The sequence below is a fragment of the Oncorhynchus masou genome, unplaced genomic scaffold (genome assembly GCF_036934945.1).
Source record: "Oncorhynchus masou masou isolate Uvic2021 unplaced genomic scaffold, UVic_Omas_1.1 unplaced_scaffold_4767, whole genome shotgun sequence".
Taxonomy (NCBI): domain Eukaryota; kingdom Metazoa; phylum Chordata; class Actinopteri; order Salmoniformes; family Salmonidae; genus Oncorhynchus; species Oncorhynchus masou.
The window spans coordinates 4,997-25,786 of NW_027011162.1; the positions used below are offsets into that span (position 1 = coordinate 4,997).

General features: G+C 41.9%; 1 protein-coding gene across 1 annotated transcript; it reads left to right on the forward strand.

Moving 5' to 3' along the window:
* The first annotated feature begins 413 nt into the window (after nt 1-413).
* LOC135535306 (testis-expressed protein 2-like) lies at nt 414-20,757 on the forward strand. Its single transcript, XM_064961969.1, has 2 exons — nt 414-2,111; nt 20,539-20,757. The coding sequence occupies exons 1-2, from the start codon at nt 753-755 to the stop codon at nt 20,755-20,757; spliced, it is 1,578 nt and encodes a 525-aa protein (XP_064818041.1). The 5' UTR covers nt 414-752.
* The last annotated feature ends 33 nt before the right edge of the window (nt 20,758-20,790 follow it).

Consider the following 20,790-nt stretch of genomic DNA (forward strand, 5'->3'; position numbering starts at 1 on the left):
CTGTACGGTGTGGGGTGTGGGTGGGGGGGACAGTGTCAGATACCCAGGATGAAGAAACGTGCAGGGCACTATGTCCCAGACACTGATGTTATGTCCCAAATGGCATCCTGTAGGGAATATGGTTACACTTGGGACACAACCTCTACTGTCCTCCTTCAGGGATGTGTGTGTGTGTGTGTGTGTGTGTGTGTGTGTGTGTGTGTGTGTGTGTGTGTGTGTGTGTGTGTGTGTGTGTGTGTGTGTGTGTGTGTGTGTGTGTGTGTGTGTATGATTGACATCCATCATCCTCAACCAGAGTGATGTTACTAATATGAGTGTATTCTTATGTTATATAACATTTTTGATTGATGTTTGATGAATAGGAAAATATCACTCAATGTCGCCTTTCTTTCTTCCCCATGTCTCCAGAGTCCTGTGGTTGAGTGATGACTCAGACTGGGGAAGAGAATGCTACTCACCGTGCAGCACCCACTGATCCCCAGCACCACCCCAGCACCATGTCTCCAGAGTCCTGTGGTTGAGTGATGACTCAGACTGGGGAAGTGAATGCTACTCACCGTGCAGCACCCACTGATCCCCAGCACCACCCCAGCACCATGTCTTACTACCCTACAGCCAACCACTGTGTTTGAGGGACCATACATGAAAACTGAGAGAGGGATGGAACTATATTTCAGATTGAATGTGAGTACTGTGGATATTAAGTAACAAACACAGTCTTACAAACTGTCAGAGGCAGAGAGAAGAACAGCATGGAGGACAGTGAGCTTATCTTTCTGGAGCGCCATGATGAGGGCGAGGGCCCTGCCGTGGCCTTCTCCAAAGACAAGCCTGGAGTCAGGGAGGGCCCTACCGTGGCCTTCTCCAAAGACAAGCCTGGAGTCAGGGAGGGCCCTACCGTGGCCTTCTCCAAAGACAAGACTGGAGTCATGGAGACCAGGGACAGTAGGTTTGACTCAGGCCTGGGGCTAGGTTTGGGGCTGGAGCCAGGCCAGGGACGCCGCTCCTCGGGCTTCCACATCCCCCTCTCCCCCTCCTCTCCGGGCTCCCTGGCTGACCTGGCCATGGCCTCGTCACCACCCCCCGGCCTGGTGAAGTCCTCCTCCACTGAGCTGCAGACCAAGGAGACTGGTTCCTTGAGAAGCTCCAAACCCCTCCTCAGCCTGGTCAAGTCCCTCTCCACCGAGATCTCCCACCTCGAGCCCGAGGTCTACCTCTCCAAGTCGGACTCCAAGCTCCACATGCACCCCTGGAAGCAGTTCACCCAGACCCAACCCAAGCTCCAGGAGGCTGGTTTTGGGAATGATAGCTGGATGGCACCCCCGTCCCCCGTTTCCCCCACGGAGCCCAAAGGAAGTTCCCTGATGACTGAGTTCGAGGACACGCGGAGGAAGTTCTCGGAGGCCATACATGACCCCATGAGCATGTGGGGTAAAATGATGGGGGACGAGTCGAGCTCGGGGAGCCCCAAACAGAAGGTGTCTGGGGGGGTCGGGGACTCACCTGCCTCCCTTGGTAGCTGTGGAGGTGGTGGGAGTGGGACCCCATTGAACATTGAAGATGGGAGCACAGAGACACAAGTAAGATACAGACGTGGAACAGACAGTGAACTGGGTGTGTGTGAAACCCCACTAAGGAGACCCAGGAAGGGCCTTCTGAAGCCCTCACTTTCCCCAGAGCACCATAGCCAGCTGGGGGATAGCCTCTACGAGATCTGCACCAACGGAGACCTCATCCAGGTGGTAGAGGTCCAGGGGGTCGGAACCAGTGGAGCTGGTACCAGAGGTCAGCATCGAGGAACCCATCCCCAGGCTCGAGGCAGGATTCCTGGGGTTCCTGTAGCCTCAGTGCCTGTCCGCTGGCTCTTGTTTGTGGGCGTACTTGCCTATGGGTTCTTTGTGCTCCCTCTGCCCTCCTATGTGACTGGGCTGTCCCTGGGGCTAGCATGTGGGTTCCTGTTAGGGTTGGTGGTGGTCCTGGTGTTAACGCCACGTCCGCGCTCCAGAGCTTTGCCCCCCTGGGGCACTACAGGGGCCCGGTGGTCCCAAGACAACAGCCTGCTGCCCTCGGACCCTGTTGGTGGGCCGCGCACAGATGCTGAAGTCCTGGAGGTGAGTTTGAGGATATGGGAGTGGTCACACACAAGTAACATAGATTGATAGAGTTACAGTAGGACAACACAGACAGACGGACGAACAGATAGATTGTCACAGAGAGACAGACAGATACATAGGCAGACAGACAGACAGACAGACAGACAGACAGACAGACAGGCAGGCAGGCAGGCAGGCAGGCAGGCAGGCAGATGGTCAGCCCTTAAAAATACAAAGAAAACAGGCTTTCATCAATTTTTTAAATATTTTTTATAGTTGATACATTTCTGTCTCATGAACCAATGCACGAGCCACATACTGTATCTAAGGTAACAATCATTACTACTGTCTTGGTCTCTATAGAGTGGAGGAGTAGAGACCTGTGTTTCTGTGAATGGGTGAGTGAATGAGGCTAGGTGCTGATTAGAGAGGATAGTGAGAACTGAGGGGCTTACAGCCATGGGGCTGCTTCCGCAATAGCAGCCTATTCCCTTTGTAGTGCACTACTTTTGACCAGGGCCCTGTTAAAAGGTGGTGCACCACATAGGGGATAGGATGCCATTTGGGACACATACCATCTCCCTCAGTTGTAACCCATGTAGTTCCTGTACATCCTCTGCCCCTTGGCCTTTGATTAGTGAGGAATGAGGGGCTTATAGCCGCCCGGTCCAGATAGATCCCATGTCAGTCTACTGTAGCCCAGGAAGTCCCTGTGTTCCCTCTGGCCCTTGGCCTTCTAGAGCTGGAGCTACGCAGTGCTAATAACCCCCAGAGCCCAGTTTTAAACCCTCTGTATCTAGGCCAGTTGACTTGCTAGTCTGATGGATTGATTGTGGATTGGTTGTGGTTTAACGTCTGTCTATCCTCGTGGCAGACTTCCACCTGTGTTGTCACTCTGTGCTTTGTATCGTTTTTCATAATTGTTGGTCAAATGCGTGTGTGTGTTTGTGTGTGTGTGTGTGTGTGTGTGTGTGTCCCATCTCCCAGTCCATTAGCTGTAGCAGCTGTGATATTTCTGTCTTGATTAATTCAGTTGGCTCTAAGCTGAACCCAAGACATAAGAAACACAAATTAGCTCAGTAGAACACTGCAAAACAGTCAAATTAGGTTGAAGCTTTTAAGGCTATAAGCCAAACAGACAGCTTGGTGCATTCGACATAAATAAATACAAGCCGTGATGAAGTCAATCTCTCTTCCTCTTTGAGACAGGAGAGATTGACATGCATATTATTAATATTAGCTCTCCAGCCATGCTGCCACATTCTGAACTAATTGCAATTTTCCTAAATCCTTTTTCGTGGCACCTGACCACACGACTGAACAGGTGCGACAAAACTAGGACCTGCCTTTGACAGTGCTGTTAGGAAGGTAGAAACTAGGGCTTGTAAGACCTGCCTTGTCGACAGTGCTGTTAAGAAGGTAGAAACTAGGCCTGTAGGACCTGCCTTGTTGACAGTGCTGTTAAGAAGGTAGAAACTAGGGCCTGTGGGACCTGCCTTGTTGACAGTGCTGTCAAGAAGGTAGAGCAGCGCTTTATCATGGACATACTTCTCCCCATCTTAGTTACTGTTGTATCAATATGTTTTGACCATGACAGTTTACAATCCAGGGTTACTCCAAGCAGTTTAGTCACCTCAACTTGCTCAATTTCCACATGATTTATTACAAGATTTAGTTGAGGTTTATGGTTTAGTGAATGATTTGTCCCAAATACAATGCTTTAAGTTTTAGAAATATTGAGGACTAACTTATTCCTACCACACACTCTTTGTTAAGTGTTGCAGTCATTTCAGTCGCTGTAGTAGCTGACATGTATAATGTTGAGTCATCCGCAAACATAGACACTCTGAGGTTTCCTCAAAGCCAGTGGCAATTCATTAGTAAAGATTGAAAAAAGGTAAGGGCCTTGACAGCTGCCTTGCGGAATTCCTGATTCTACTGGATTATGTTGGAGAGGCTTCCATTAAAGAACACCCTCTATGTTCTGTTAGATAGGTAACTCTTTATCCACAGCAGGGGCTGTAAAGCCATAACACATACGTTTTGCCAGCAGCAGACTATGATCGATAAATTCAAAGGCCACACTGAAGTCTAACAAAACAGCCCCCACAATCTTTTTATTATCAATTTCTGTGTGTCTTCCAAGTCCAGTAGGTGAACAATCAGACATGCCAAACAAGCAGATTAATGTCACAGCGTGACTACGTTACCTAAGCTCTAAGCCCGAGTTCTGCCTCAGAGGAACAGAAACGTACCTGATTCACACTGTAGGGCCGACCCAACCTGTACTGGTCTGGCTTGAATATTGTATTTTCATATTGTTCTTTCCAGTGTGGTTGCAGCAACTATGATGGAGGTGTAACCATGCCTGTCCAGTACAGCTCCACTTGGCTCAGTAGTGTAAAATGGTAGTAGAGAGCTGCCCCAAGCTCTGGTTTCACTGCCATAGATTTGACTACAAGTAAATCACGGCGCTTAATAACCAATGAGTATTCAGGTAATACTAGGAAGGTTTATACTAGAACAATTACAGCAGGGAAGGAAGACAGATTTGAGACAGATTTGCTGACTGTGAAAGTTAACTGCCACAATATCTGACAACAAAAGAATGTCAATGTACATATCACCTTTAAGAGAAATTCATGGTAAGCAACTGCAAACAACAACAGCAAAAGTAAACATCAGTGAACAGCTGTGACTGCCCAAGTGAACACAATGTAAGAAAGTGAAAATAAGGTGAGTTTATTTGAGTGAGAGAAAAACACTAACAAACAAAAAAAGCTCACCAGGCAATAACCCAGAGCAATAGAGCCGGTCCCCTGTGATAGATAAAACATGTATAGAGCCAGTCCCCTGTGATAGATAAGACATGTATAGTGCCAGTCTCCTGTGATAGATAAAACATGTATAGAGCCAGTCCCCTGTGATAGATAAGACATGTATAGTGCCAGTCTCCTGTGATAGATAAGACATGTATAGAGCCAGTCCCCTGTGATAGATAAGACATGTATAGAGCCAGTCCCCTGTGATAGATAAGACATGTATAGAGCCAGTCCCCTGCGATAGATAAGACATGTATAGAGCCAGTCTCCTGTGATAGATAAAACATGTATAGAGACAGTCCCTGTGATAGATAAGACATGTATAGAGCCAGTCTCCTGTGATAGATAAGACATGTATAGAGGCAGTCCCTGCGATAGATAAGACATGTATAGAGCCAGTCTCCTGTGATAGATAAGACATGTATATCCTGCGATAGATAAAACATGTATAGAGCCAGTCCCTGTGATAGATAAGACATGTATAGTGCCAGTCTCTTGTGATAGATAAGACATGTATAGAGCCAGTCCCCTGTGATAGATAAGACATGTATAGTGTCAGTCTCCTGTGATAGATAAGACATGTATATCCTGCGATAGATAAAACATGTATAGAGCCAGTCCCCTGTGATAGATAAGACATGTATAGAGCCAGTCTCCTGTGATAGATAAAACATGTATGGAGCCAGTCTCCTGTGATAGATAAAACATGTATAGAGCCAGTCCCCTGTGATAGATAAGACATGTATAGTGCCAGTCTCCTGTGATAGATAAAACATGTATAGAGCCAGTCTCCTGTGATAGATAAGACATGTATAGTGCCAGTCTCCTGTGATAGATAAAACATGTATAGAGCCAGTCCCCTGTGATAGATAAGACATGTATAGTGCCAGTCTCCTGTGATAGATAAAACATGTATAGAGCCAGTCCCCTGTGATAGATAAGACATGTATAGTGCCAGTCTCCTGTGATAGATAAGACATGTATAGAGCCAGTCCCCTGTGATAGATAAGACATGTATAGAGCCAGTCCCCTGCGATAGATAAGACATGTATAGAGCCAGTCCCCTGCGATAGATAAGACATGTATAGAGCCAGTCTCCTGTGATAGATAAAACATGTATAGAGCCAGTCCCCTGTGATAGATAAGACATGTATAGAGCCAGTCTCCTGTGATAGATAAGACATGTATAGAGGCAGTCCCCTGCGATAGATAAGACATGTATAGAGCCAGTCTCCTGTGATAGATAAGACATGTATATCCTGCGATAGATAAAACATGTATAGAGCCAGTCCCCTGTGATAGATAAGACATGTATAGTGCCAGTCTCCTGTGATAGATAAGACATGTATAGAGCCAGTCCCCTGTGATAGATAAGACATGTATAGTGTCAGTCTCCTGTGATAGATAAGACATGTATATCCTGCGATAGATAAAACATGTATAGAGCCAGTCCCTGTGATAGATAAGACATGTATAGAGCCAGTCTCCTGTGATAGATAAAACATGTATGGAGCCAGTCTCCTGTGATAGATAAAACATGTATAGAGCCAGTCCCCTGTGATAGATAAGACATGTATAGTGCCAGTCTCCTGTGATAGATAAAACATGTATAGAGCCAGTCTCCTGTGATAGATAAGACATGTATAGTGCCAGTCTCCTGTGATAGATAAAACATGTATAGAGCCAGTCCCCTGTGATAGATAAGACATGTATAGTGCCAGTCTCCTGTGATAGATAAAACATGTATAGTGCCAGTCTCCTGTGATAGATAAGACATGTATAGAGCCAGTCCCCTGTGATAGATAAGACATGTATAGAGGCAGTCCCCTGTGATAGATAAGACATGTATAGAGCCAGTCCCCTGTGATAGATAAGACATGTATAGAGCCAGTCCCCTGTGATAGATAAGACATGTATAGAGCCAGTCTCCTGTGATAGATAAGACATGTATATCCTGCGATTGATAAAACATGTATAGAGCCAGTCCCCTGTGATAGATAAGACATGTATAGTGCCAGTCTCCTGTGATAGATAAGACATGTATAGAGCCAGTCTCCTGTGATAGATAAGACATGTATATCCTGTGATAGATAAGACATGCATATCCTGTGATAGATAAGACATGTATATCCTGTGATAGATAAGACATGTATATCCTGTGATAGATAAGACATGTATAGAGCCAGTCCCCTGTGATAGATAAGACATGTATAGAGCCAGTCTCCTGTGATAGATAAGACATGTATAGAGCCAGTCCCCTGTGATAGATAAGACATGTATAGAGCCAGTCTCCTGTGATAGATAAAACATGTATAGAGCCAGTCTCCTGTGATAGATAAAACATGTATAGAGCCAGTCCCCTGTGAAAGATAAGACATGTATAGAGCCAGTCCACTGCGATAGATAAGACATGTATAGAGCCAGTCTCCTGTGATAGATAAGACATGTATATCCTGCGATAGATAAAACATGTATAGAGCCAGTCCCCTGCGATAGATAAAACATGTATAGAGCCAGTCCCCTGTGATAGATAAGACATGTATATCCTGTGATAGATAAGACATGTATATCCTGTGATAGATAAGACATGTATAGAGCCAGTCCCCTGTGATAGATAAGACATGTATAGAGCCAGTCCCCTGTGATAGATAAGACATGTATAGAGCCAGTCCCCTGTGATAGATAAGACATGTATAGAGCCAGTCCCCTGTGATAGATAAGACATGTATAGAGCCAGTCCCCTGTGATAGATAAGACATGTATATCCTGTGATAGATAAGACATGTATATCCTGTGATAGATAAGACATGTATAGAGCCAGTCCCCTGCGATAGATAAGACATGTATAGTGCCAGTCTCCTGTGATAGATAAAACATGTATAGAGCCAGTCCCCTGTGATAGATAAGACATGTATAGTGCCAGTCTCCTGTGATAGATAAGACATGTATAGAGCCAGTCTCCTGTGATAGATAAGACATGTATAGAGCCAGTCCCCTGCGATAGATAAGACATGTATAGAGCCAGTCCCCTGCGATAGATAAGACATGTATAGAGCCAGTCTCCTGTGATAGATAAAACATGTATAGAGACAGTCCCCTGTGATAGATAAGACATGTATAGAGCCAGTCTCCTGTGATAGATAAGACATGTATAGAGGCAGTCCCCTGCGATAGATAAGACATGTATAGAGCCAGTCTCCTGTGATAGATAAGACATGTATATCCTGCGATAGATAAAACATGTATAGAGCCAGTCCCCTGTGATAGATAAGACATGTATAGTGCCAGTCTCTTGTGATAGATAAGACATGTATAGAGCCAGTCCCCTGTGATAGATAAGACATGTATAGTGTCAGTCTCCTGTGATAGATAAGACATGTATATCCTGCGATAGATAAAACATGTATAGAGCCAGTCCCCTGTGATAGATAAGACATGTATAGAGCCAGTCTCCTGTGATAGATAAAACATGTATGGAGCCAGTCTCCTGTGATAGATAAAACATGTATAGAGCCAGTCCCCTGTGATAGATAAGACATGTATAGTGCCAGTCTCCTGTGATAGATAAGACATGTATAGAGCCAGTCCCCTGTGATAGATAAGACATGTATAGAGCCAGTCTCCTGTGATAGATAAAACATGTATAGAGCCAGTCTCCTGTGATAGATAAAACATGTATAGAGCCAGTCCCCTGTGATAGATAAGACATGTATAGAGCCAGTCCCCTGTGATAGATAAGACATGTATAGAGCCAGTCCCCTGTAGATAAGACATGTATATCCTAAGATAAAACATGTATAGAGCCAGTCCCCTGTGATAGATAAGACATGTATAGAGCCAGTCCCCTGTGATAGATAAGACATGTATATCCTGTGATAGATAAGACATGTATATCCTGTGATAGATAAGACATGTATAGAGCCAGTCCCCTGTGATAGATAAGACATGTATAGAGCCAGTCCCCTGTGATAGATAAGACATGTATAGAGCCAGTCCCCTGTGATAGATAAGACATGTATAGAGCCAGTCCCCTGTGATAGATAAGACATGTATAGTGCCAGTCCCCTGTGATAGATAAGACATGTATATCCTGATAGATAAGACATGTATATCCTGTGATAGATAAGACATGTATAGAGCCAGTCTCCTGCGATAGATAAGACATGTATAGAGCCAGTCTCCTGTGATAGATAAGACATGCCAGATCATGTATATCCTGTGATAGATAAGACATGTATAGAGCCAGTCCTGTGATAGATAAAACATGTATAGAGCCAGTCCTGTGATAGATAAGACTGATAGATAAGATAAGACATGTATAGAGCCAGTCCCTGTGATAGATAAGACATGTATAGAGCCAGTCCCTGTGATAGATAAGACATGTATAGAGCCAGTCTCCTGTGATAGATAAGACATGTATAGAGCCATCCTGTGATAGATAAGACATGTATAGAGCCAGTCCCCTGTGATAGATAAGACATGTATAGAGCCAGTCTCCTGTGATAGATAAGACATGTATAGAGCCAGTCTCCTGTGATAGATAAGACATGATAGATAAGACATGTATAGAGGCAGATAGATAAGACATGTATAGAGCCAGTCTCCTGTGATAGATACATGTATACGATAGATAAAACATGTATAGAGCCAGTCCCCTGTGATAGATAAGACATGTATAGTGCCAGTCTCCTGTGATAGATAAGACATGTATAGAGCCAGTCCTGTGATAGATAAGACATGATAGATAAAACATGTATAGAGCCAGTCCCCTGTGATAGATAAGACATGTATAGAGCCAGTCCCTGTGATAGATAAAACATGTATGGAGCCAGTCTCCTGTGATAGATAAAACATGTATAGAGCCAGTCCCCTGTGATAGATAAGACATGTATAGAGCCAGTCTCCTGTGATAGATAAAACATGTATAGAGCCAGTCTCCTGTGATAGATAAGACATGTATATGCATCCTGTGATAGATAAAACATGTATAGAGCCAGTCCCCTGTGATAGATAAGACATGTATAGTGCCAGTCCCCTGTGATAGATAAAACATGTATAGAGCCAGTCCCCTGTGATAGATAAGACATGTATAGTGCCAGTCTCCTGTGATAGATAAGACATGTATAGAGCCAGTCCCCTGTGATAGATAAGACATGTATAGAGCCAGTCCCCTGCGATAGATAAGACATGTATAGAGCCAGTCCCTGCGATAGATAAGACATGTATAGAGCCAGTCTCCTGTGATAGATAAAACATGTATAGAGACAGTCCCTGTGATAGATAAGACATGTATAGAGCCAGTCTCCTGTGATAGATAAGACATGTATAGAGGCAGTCCCCTGTGATAGATAAGACATGTATAGAGCCAGTCTCCTGTGATAGATAAGACATGTATATCCTGCGATAGATAAAACATGTATAGAGCCAGTCCCCTGTGATAGATAAGACATGTATAGTGCCAGTCTCCTGTGATAGATAAGACATGTATAGAGCCAGTCCCCTGTGATAGATAAGACATGTATAGTGTCAGTCTCCTGTGATAGATAAGACATGTATATCCTGCGATAGATAAAACATGTATAGAGCCAGTCCCCTGTGATAGATAAGACATGTATAGAGCCAGTCTCCTGTGATAGATAAAACATGTATGGAGCCAGTCTCCTGTGATAGATAAAACATGTATAGAGCCAGTCCCCTGTGATAGATAAGACATGTATAGTGAGTCTCCTGTGATAGATAAAACATGTATAGAGCCAGTCTCCTGTGATAGATAAGACATGTATAGTGCCAGTCTCCTGTGATAGATAAAACCCAGTCCCTGTGATAGATAAGACATGTATAGTGCCAGTCTCCTGTGATAGATAAAACATGTATAGAGCCAGTCTCCTGTGATAGATAAGACATGTATAGAGCCAGTCCCCTGTGATAGATAAAACATGTATAGAGCCAGTCCCCTGTGATAGATAAGACATGTATAGAGCCAGTCCCCTGTGATAGATAAGACATGTATAGAGCCAGTCCCCTGTGATAGATAAGACATGTATAGAGCCAGTCTCCTGTGATAGATAAGACATGTATATCCTGATAGATAAACATGTATAGAGCCAGTCCTGTGATAGATAAGACATGTATATCCTGTGATAGATAAGACATGTATAGAGCCGGTCTCCTGTGATAGATAAGACATGTATATCCTGTGATAGATACGACATGCATATCCTGTGATAGATAAGACATGTATATCCTGTGATAGATAAGACATGTATATCCTGTGATAGATAAGACATGTATAGAGCCAGTCCCCTGTGATAGATAAGACATGTATAGAGCCAGTCTCCTGTGATAGATAAGACATGTATAGAGCCAGTCCCCTGTGATAGATAAGACATGTATAGAGCCAGTCTCCTGTGATAGATAAAACATGTATAGAGCCAGTCTCCTGTGATAGATAAAACATGTATAGAGCCAGTCCCCTGTGAAAGATAAACATGTATAGAGCCAGTCCCTGTGATAGATAAGACATGTATAGAGCCAGTCTCCTGTGATAGATAAACATCCTGCGATAGATAAAACATGAGCCAGTCCCCTGCGATAGATAAGACATGTATAGAGCCAGTCCCCTGTGATAGATAAGACATGTATATCCTGTGATAGATAAGACATGTATATCCTGTGATAGATAAAACATGTATAGAGCCAGTCCCCTGTGATAGATAAGACATGTATAGTGCCAGTCTCCTGTGATAGATAAGACATGTATAGTGCCAGTCTCCTGTGATAGATAAGACATGTATAGAGCCAGTCCCCTGTGATAGATAAGACATGTATAGAGCCAGTCCTGTGATAGATAAGACATGTATATCCTGTGATAGATAAGACATGTATATCCTGTGATAGATAAGACATGTATAGAGCCAGTCCCCTGCGATAGATAAGACATGTATAGTGCCAGTCTCCTGTGATAGATAAAACATGTATAGAGCCAGTCCCCTGTGATAGATAAGACATGTATAGTGCCAGTCTCCTGTGATAGATAAGACATGTATAGAGCCAGTCTCCTGTGATAGATAAGACATGTATAGAGCCAGTCCCCTGCGATAGATAAGACATGTATAGAGCCAGTCCCCTGTGATAGATAAGACATGTATAGAGCCAGTCTCCTGTGATAGATAAAACATGTATAGAGACAGTCCCCTGTGATAGATAAGACATGTATAGAGCCAGTCTCCTGTGATAGATAAGACATGTATAGAGGCAGTCCCCTGCGATAGATAAGACATGTATGTAGAGCCAGTCTCCTGTGATAGATAAGACATGTATATCCTGCGATAGATAAAACATGTCAGAGCCAGTCCCCTGTGATAGATAAGACATGTATAGTGCCAGTCTCCTGTGATAGATAAGACATGTATATCCTGTGATAGATAAGACATGTATAGTGTCAGTCTCCTGTGATAGATAAGACATGTATATCCTGCGATAGATAAAACATGTATAGAGCCAGTCCCCTGTGATAGATAAGACATGTATAGTGCCAGTCTCCTGTGATAGATAAGACATGTATAGAGCCAGTCTCCTGTGATAGATAAAACATGTATAGAGCCAGTCCCTGTGATAGATAAGACATGTATAGTGCCAGTCTCCTGTGATAGATATAAGACATGTATAGAGCCAGTCTCCTGTGATAGATAAGACATGTATAGTGCCAGTCTCCTGTGATAGATAAAACATGTATAGAGCCAGTCCCCTGTGATAGATAAGACATGTATAGAGCCAGTCCCCCTGCGATAGATAAGACATGTATAGAGCCAGTCTCCTGTGATAGATAAGACATGTATATCCTGATAGATAAAACATGTATAGTGCCAGTCCCCTGTGATAGATAAAACATGTATAGAGCCAGTCCCCTGTGATAGATAAGACATGTATATCCTGTGATAGATAAGACATCCTGTGATAGATAAGACATGTATAGGCAGTCCCCTGTGATAGATAAGACATGTATAGAGCCAGTCCCCTGTGATAGATAAGACATGTATAGAGCCAGTCCCCTGTGATAGATAAGACATGTATAGAGCCAGTCTCCCAGTCCCCTGTGATAGATAAGACATGTATATCCTGACATGATGTGATAGATAAGACATGTATAGAGCCAGTCCCTGCGATAGATAAGATAAGACAGTCTCCTGTGATAGATAAGACATGCCATGTATAGTCTCCTGTGATAGATAAGACATGTATAGAGCCAGTCTCATGTATATTATGTGATAGATAAGACATGTATATCCTGTGATAGATAAGACATGCATATCCTGTGATAGATAAGACATGTATATCCTGTGATAGATAAGACATGTATAGTCTCCTGTGATGATAAGACATGATAGATAAGACATGTATAGAGCCAGTCCCCTGTGATGTGATAGATAAGACATGTATAGTGCCAGTCTCCTGTGATAGATAAGACATGTATAGAGCCAGTCCCCTGTGATAGATAAGACATGTATAGAGCCAGTCTCCTGTGATAGATAAAACATGTATAGAGCCAGTCTCCTGTGATAGATAAAACATGTATAGAGCCAGTCCCCTGTGATAGATAAGACATGTATAGAGCCAGTCCCCTGCGATAGATAAGACATGTATAGAGCCAGTCTCCTGTGATAGATAAGACATGTATATCCTGCGATAGATAAAACATGTATAGAGCCAGTCCCCTGCGATAGATAAAACATGTATAGAGCCAGTCCCCTGTGATAGATAAGACATGTATATCCTGTGATAGATAAGACATGTATATCCTGTGATAGATAAGACATGTATAGAGCCAGTCCCCTGTGATAGATAAGACATGTATAGAGCCAGTCCCCTGTGATAGATAAGACATGTATAGAGCCAGTCCCCTGTGATAGATAAGACATGTATAGAGCCAGTCCCCTGTGATAGATAAGACATGTATAGAGCCAGTCCCCTGTGATAGATAAGACATGTATATCCTGTGATAGATAAGACATGTATATCCTGTGATAGATAAGACATGTATAGAGCCAGTCCCCTGCGATAGATAAGACATGTATAGAGCCAGTCTCCTGTGATAGATAAGACATGTATATCCTGCGATAGATAAGACATGTATAGTGTCAGTCTCCTGTGATAGATAAGACATGTATAGAGCCAGTCCCCTGTGATAGATAAGACATGTATAGAGCCAGTATCCTGTGATAGATAAGACATGTATAGAGCCAGTCCTGCGATAGATAAGACATGTATAGAGCCAGTCTCCTGTGATAGATAAGACATGTATAGAGACAGTCCCCTGTGATAGATAAGACATGTATATCCAGATAGATAAGACATGTATAGAGCCAGTCCTGTGATAGATAAGACATGTATAGAGCCAGTCCCCTGTGATAGATAAGACATCCTCACACGATAGAGCCATGTATCCCCTGTGATAGATAAGACATGTATAGAGCCAGTCCCCCAGATAGATAAGACATGTATGAGCCATCCTGTGATAGATAAGACATGTATATCCTGTGATAGATAAGACATGTATATAGAGCCAGTCCCCTGCGATAGATAAGACATGTATAGAGACATGTATATCCTGTGATAGATAAAACATGTATAAGAGCCATCCTGTGATAGATAAAAACATGTATAGTGCCAGTCTCCTGTGATAGATAAAACATGTATAGTGCCAGTCTCCTGCGATAGATAAACATGTATAGAGCTAGTCCCCTGTGATAGATAAGACATGTATATTATGTGATAGATAAGACATGTATAGTGCCAGTCTCCTGTGATAGATAAGACATAGCATAGAGCCAGTCCCCCTGCGATAGATAAGACATGTATATCCTGTGATAGATAAGACATGTATATCCTGTGATAGATAAAACATGTATAGAGCCAGTCCCCTGTGATAGATAAGACATGTATAGTGCCAGTCCCTGTGATATAAGACATGTATAGAGCCAGTCCTGTGATAGATAAGACAAGCATAGTGCCAGTCCCTGTGGATAGATAAGACATGTATAGAGCCAGTCCCTGTGATAGATAAGACATGTAGATAGTCCCCTGTGATAGATAAGACTCCTGTGATAGATAAAACATGTATAGAGCCAGTCTCCTGTGATAGATAAACATGTATAGAGCCAGTCCCTGTGATAGATAAGACATGTATAGAGCCAGTCTCCCTGTAGATAAGACATGTATATAGATGTATATCCTGCGATAGATAAAACATGTATAGAGCCAGTCCCCTGCGATAGATAAGACATGTATAGAGCCGGTCCCCTGTGATAGATAAAACATGTATAGAGCCAGTCCCCTGTGATAGATAAACATGTATAGAGCCAGTCCCCTGTGATGATAGATAAGACATGTATATCCTGTGATAGATAAGACATGTCCTGTGATAGATAAGACATGTATAGAGCCAGTCCCCTGTGATAGATAAGACATGTATATCCTGTGATAGATAAGACATGTATATCCTGTGATAGATAAGACATGTATATCCTGTGATAGATAAGACATGTATAGAGCCAGTCCCCTGCGATAGATAAGACATGTATAGAGCCAGTCTCCTGTGATAGATAAGACATGTATATCTCCTGTGAGGATAAGACATGTATAGTCCTACATAGATAAAACATGTATAGAGCCAGTCCCCTGCGATAGATAAAACATGTATAGAGCCAGTCTCCTGTGATAGATAAGACATGTATATTATGTGATAGATAAGACATGTATATCCTGGGTGGATAGATAAGACATGTATAGAGCTAAGTCCCTGTGATAGATAAGACATGTATATCCTGTGATAGATAAGACATGTATATCCTGTGATAGATAAGACATGTATAGAGCCAGTCCCCCTGTGATAGATAAGACATGATAAGACATAAGACATGTATAAGAGCCAGTCCCCAGATAGATAAGACATGTATAGAGCCAGTCACCTGTGATAGATAAGACATGTATAGAGCCAGTCCCCTGTGATAGATAAGACATGTATATCCTGTGATAGATAAGACATGTATAGAGCCAGTCCCCTGCGATAGATAAGACATGTATAGAGCCAGTCTCCTGTGATAGATAAGACATGTATATCCTGCGATAGATAAAACATGTATATCCTGCGATAGATAAAACATGTATAGAGCCAGTCCCCTGCGATAGATAAAACATGTATAGAGCCAGTCCCCTGTGATAGATAAGACATGTATATTATGTGATAGATAAGACATGTATATCCTGTGATAGATAAGACATGTATAGAGCCAGTCCCCTGTGATAGTTAAGACATGTATATCCTGTGATAGATAAGACATGTATATCCTGTGATAGATAAGACATGTATAGTGTCAGTCTCCTGTGATAGATAAGACATGTATAGAGCCAGTGTGATAGATAAGACATGTATAGATAGATAAGACATGTATATCCTGCGATAGATAAAACATGTATAGAGCCAGTCCCCTGTGATAGATAAAACATGTATAGAGCCAGTCCCCTGCGATAGATAAGACATGTATAAAGTGCCAGTCCCCTGTGATAGATAAGACATGTATAGTTATGTGATAGATAAGACATGTATATCCTGTGATAGATAAAACATGTATAGAGCCAGTCTCCTGTGATAGATAAACATGTATAGAGCCAGTCTGTGATAGATAAGACATGTATAGAGCCAGTCCCCTGTGATAGATAAGACATGTATAGAGCCAGTCCCTGTGATAGATAAGACATGTATATCCTGTGATAGATAAAACATGTATATCCTGTGATAGATAAGACATGTATAGTGTCAGTCTCCTGTGATAGATAAGACATGTATATCCTGACGATAGATAAAATCCATGTATAGAGCCAGTCCCCTGTGATAGATAAGACATGTATAAGACATGTATATCCTGCGATAGATAAACATGTCTCCTGTGATAGATAAGACATGTATAGAGCCAGTCTCCTGTGATAGATCATAAGATGTGATAGATAAGACATAAAGTATCCTGTGATAGATAAGACATGTATAGAGCCAGTCTCCTGTGATAGATAAGACATGTATATCTCCTGTGATAGATAAAACATGTATAGTCCTGTGATAGATAAGACATGTATAGAGCCAGTCCCTGTGATAGATAAGACATGTATAGAGCCAGTCTCCAGATAGATAAGACATGTATATCCTGCGATAGATAAAACATGTATAGAGCCAGTCCCCTGCGATAGATAAAACATGTATAGAGCCAGTCCCTGTGATAGATAAGACATGTATATCCTGTGATAGATAAGACATGTATATCCTGTGATAGATAAGACATGTATAGAGCCAGTCCCTGTGATAGATAAGACATGTAGTCCCTGTGATAGATAAGACATGTATATCCTGTGATAGATAAGACAGTAGTCCTGTGATAGATAAGACATGTATATCCTGTGATAGATAAGACATGTATAGAGCCATCCTGTGATAGATAAGACATGTATAGAGCCAGTCCCCTGTGATAGATAAGACATGTATAGAGCCAGTCCCCTGTGATAGAAACATGTATGAGCCAGTCTCCTGTGATAGGGATAAACATGTATAGAGCCAGTCCCCTGTGATAGATAAAACATGTATAGAGCCAGTCCCCTGTGATAGATAAGACATGTATATCCTGCAGATAGATAAAACATGTATATCCTGTGATAGATAAGACATGTATAGAGCCAGTCCCCTGTGATAGATAAGACATGTATAGAGCCAGTCTCCTGTGATAGATAATCCTGTGATAGATAAGACATGCTGCATATCCCAGATAGATAAGACATGTATATCCCCTGTGATAGATAAGACTGCCAGTCTCCTGTGATAGATAAGACATGTATAACTGTGATAGATAAGACATATAGAGCCAGTCCCCCTAGAGCCAGTCTCCCGTGATAGATAAAACATGTATATGTATAGAGCCAGTCCCCTGTGATAGATAAACATGTATATCCAGATAGATGTGTATAGATAGGAACATGTATATCCTGTGATAGATAAACATGTATAGAGCCAGTCCCTGCGACAGATAAAACATGTATGTGATAGATAAGACATGTATATCATGTGATAGATAAGACATGTATATCCAGATAGATAGGACATGGGATAGATAAGACATGTATATCCTGGGATAGATAAGACATGTATATCCTGGGATAGATAAGACATGTATATCCTGGGATAGATAAGACATGTATATCCTGTGATAGATAAGACATGTATATCCTGTGATAGATAAGACATGTATATCCTGGGATAGATAAGACATGCATATCCTGGGATAGATAAGACATGCATATCCTGACAGATAAGACATGGTCCTGGGATAGATAAGATATGCATATCCTGGGATAGATAAGACATGTATATCCTGTGATAGATAAGACATGTATATCCTGGGATAGATAAGACATAGTATATCCTGGGATAGATAAGACATGTATATCCTGGGATAGATAAGATACGTATATCCTGGGATAGATAAAATATGTATATCCTGGGATAGATAAGACATGTATATCCTGTGATAGATAAGACATGTATAGTGCCAGTCTCCTGTGATAGATAAGACATGTATAGTGCCAGTCTCCTGTGATAGATAAGACATGTATAGAGCCAGTCCCCTGTGATAGATAAGACATGTATAGAGCCAGTCTCCTGTGATAGATAAAACATGTATAGAGCCAGTCTCCTGTGATAGATAAAACATGTATAGAGCCAGTCCCCTGTGATAGATAAGACATGTATAGAGCCAGTCCCCTGCGATAGATAAGACATGTATAGAGCCAGTCTCCTGTGATAGATAAGACATGTATATCCTGCGATAGATAAAACATGTATAGAGCCAGTCCCCTGCGATAGATAAAACATGTATAGAGCCAGTCCCCTGTGATAGATAAGACATGTATATCCTGTGATAGATAAGACATGTATATCCTGTGATAGATAAGACATGTATAGAGCCAGTCCCCTGTGATAGATAAGACATGTATATCCTGTGATAGATAAGACATGTATATCCTGTGATAGATAAGACATGTATATCCTGTGATAGATAAGACATGTATATCCTGTGATAGATAAGACATGTATATCCTGTGATAGATAAGACATGTATAGAGCCAGTCCCCTGTGATAGATAAGACATGTATATCCTGGGATAGATAAGACATGTATATCCTGTGATAGATAAGACATGTATATCCTGTGATAGATAAGACATGTATAGAGCCAGTCCCTGTGATAGATAAGACATGTATATCCTGTGATAGATAAGACATGTATATCCTGGGATAGATAAGACATGTATATCCTGGGATAGATAAGACATGTATATCCTGTGATAGATAAGACATGTATATCCTGTGATAGATAAGACATGTATATCCTGGGATAGATAAGACATGTATATCCTGGGATAGATAAGACATGTATATCCTGGGATAGATAAGACATGTATATCCTGTGATAGATAAGACATGTATATCCTGGGATAGATAAGACATGTATATCCTGGGATAGATAAGACATGTATATCCTGGGATAGATAAGACATGTATATCCTGGGATAGATAAGACATGTATATCCTGGGATAGATAAGACATGTATATCCTGGGATAGATAAGACATGTATATCCTGGGATAGATAAGACATGTATATCCTGACATGTATATATATAAGACATGTATATCCTGTGGGATAGATAAGACATGTATATCCTGTGATATATAAGACATGTATATCCTGTGATGTACATCCTGTGATAGATAAAACATGTACATCCTGTGATAGATAAAACATGTATATCCTGTGATAGATAAGACATGTATATCCTGTGATGAATAAGACATGTATATCCTGGGATAGATAAGACATGTATATCCTGGGATAGATAAGACATGTATATCCTGTGATAGATAAGACATGTATATCCTGGGATAGATAAGACATGTATATCCTGGGATAGATAAGACATGTATATCCTGTGATAGATAAGACATGTATATCCTGTGATAGATAAGACATGTATATCCTGGGATAGATAAGACATGTATATCCTGGGATAGATAAGACATGTATATCCTGGGATAGATAAGACATGTATATCCTGTGATAGATAAGACATGTATATCCTGTGATAGATACGATGCATTTGGAAAGTATTCAGACCCCTTGACTTTTGAAAAATCTTGTCAGGTTACCGCCTTATTCTAAAATGGATTAAATAAAACAATGTCCTCATCAATCTACACACAATACTCTATAATGACAAAGAGAAAACAGTTTTTTATAAATGTTTGCAAATGTATTAAAACTAAAAAACAGAAGTAAAAACAGCACAGAAGTATTCAATAAAATAAAGAGAGTGTCGCGCCATTACCTCTTATGTGTCCACCTCTTCTCCTGCTGTTGGAGCACGGAAACACCATTTTTCCTCTTAGGGAAAGTGTTGGGTGAAATGCTCTTGTTCACTGTAAGCCCCTATGGGCCCTGGTCAAAAGGAGTGCACTATATAGGGAATAGGGTGCCATTCCAGACACAACCCAAACCTGTACTATAACATCCTCCATGCATTCTAGGGCTGGATGAACGAGATGCCCGTGTACGACCCAGAGACCTACCACCCGTCGCTCACCCACTCTGTGTATGCCACCCTGGAGGGCAGCCGCCTACGCCTGGCCTACCCCCGCACTAACATCCCCCGACAGGCAGCCTTCGACGAACCGCCCCATGAAGTTGTGTTCCTGCGCTCGCGCTGCTACCAGCTGACCAACTGCAAGGTCAGTGTGTCCATATAGACATTTGAGCAATACGTAACTGAACGAAGTACA

Coding starts and splice junctions, on each gene's coding strand:
- LOC135535306 (XM_064961969.1), top strand. CDS start 753: ATGGAGGACAGTGAGCTTATCTTTCTGGAGCGCCATGATGAGGGCGAG. Junction 2,112..20,538: donor CAGATGCTGAAGTCCTGGAG/GTGAGTTTGAGG, acceptor CATGCATTCTAG/GGCTGGATGAACGAGATGCC.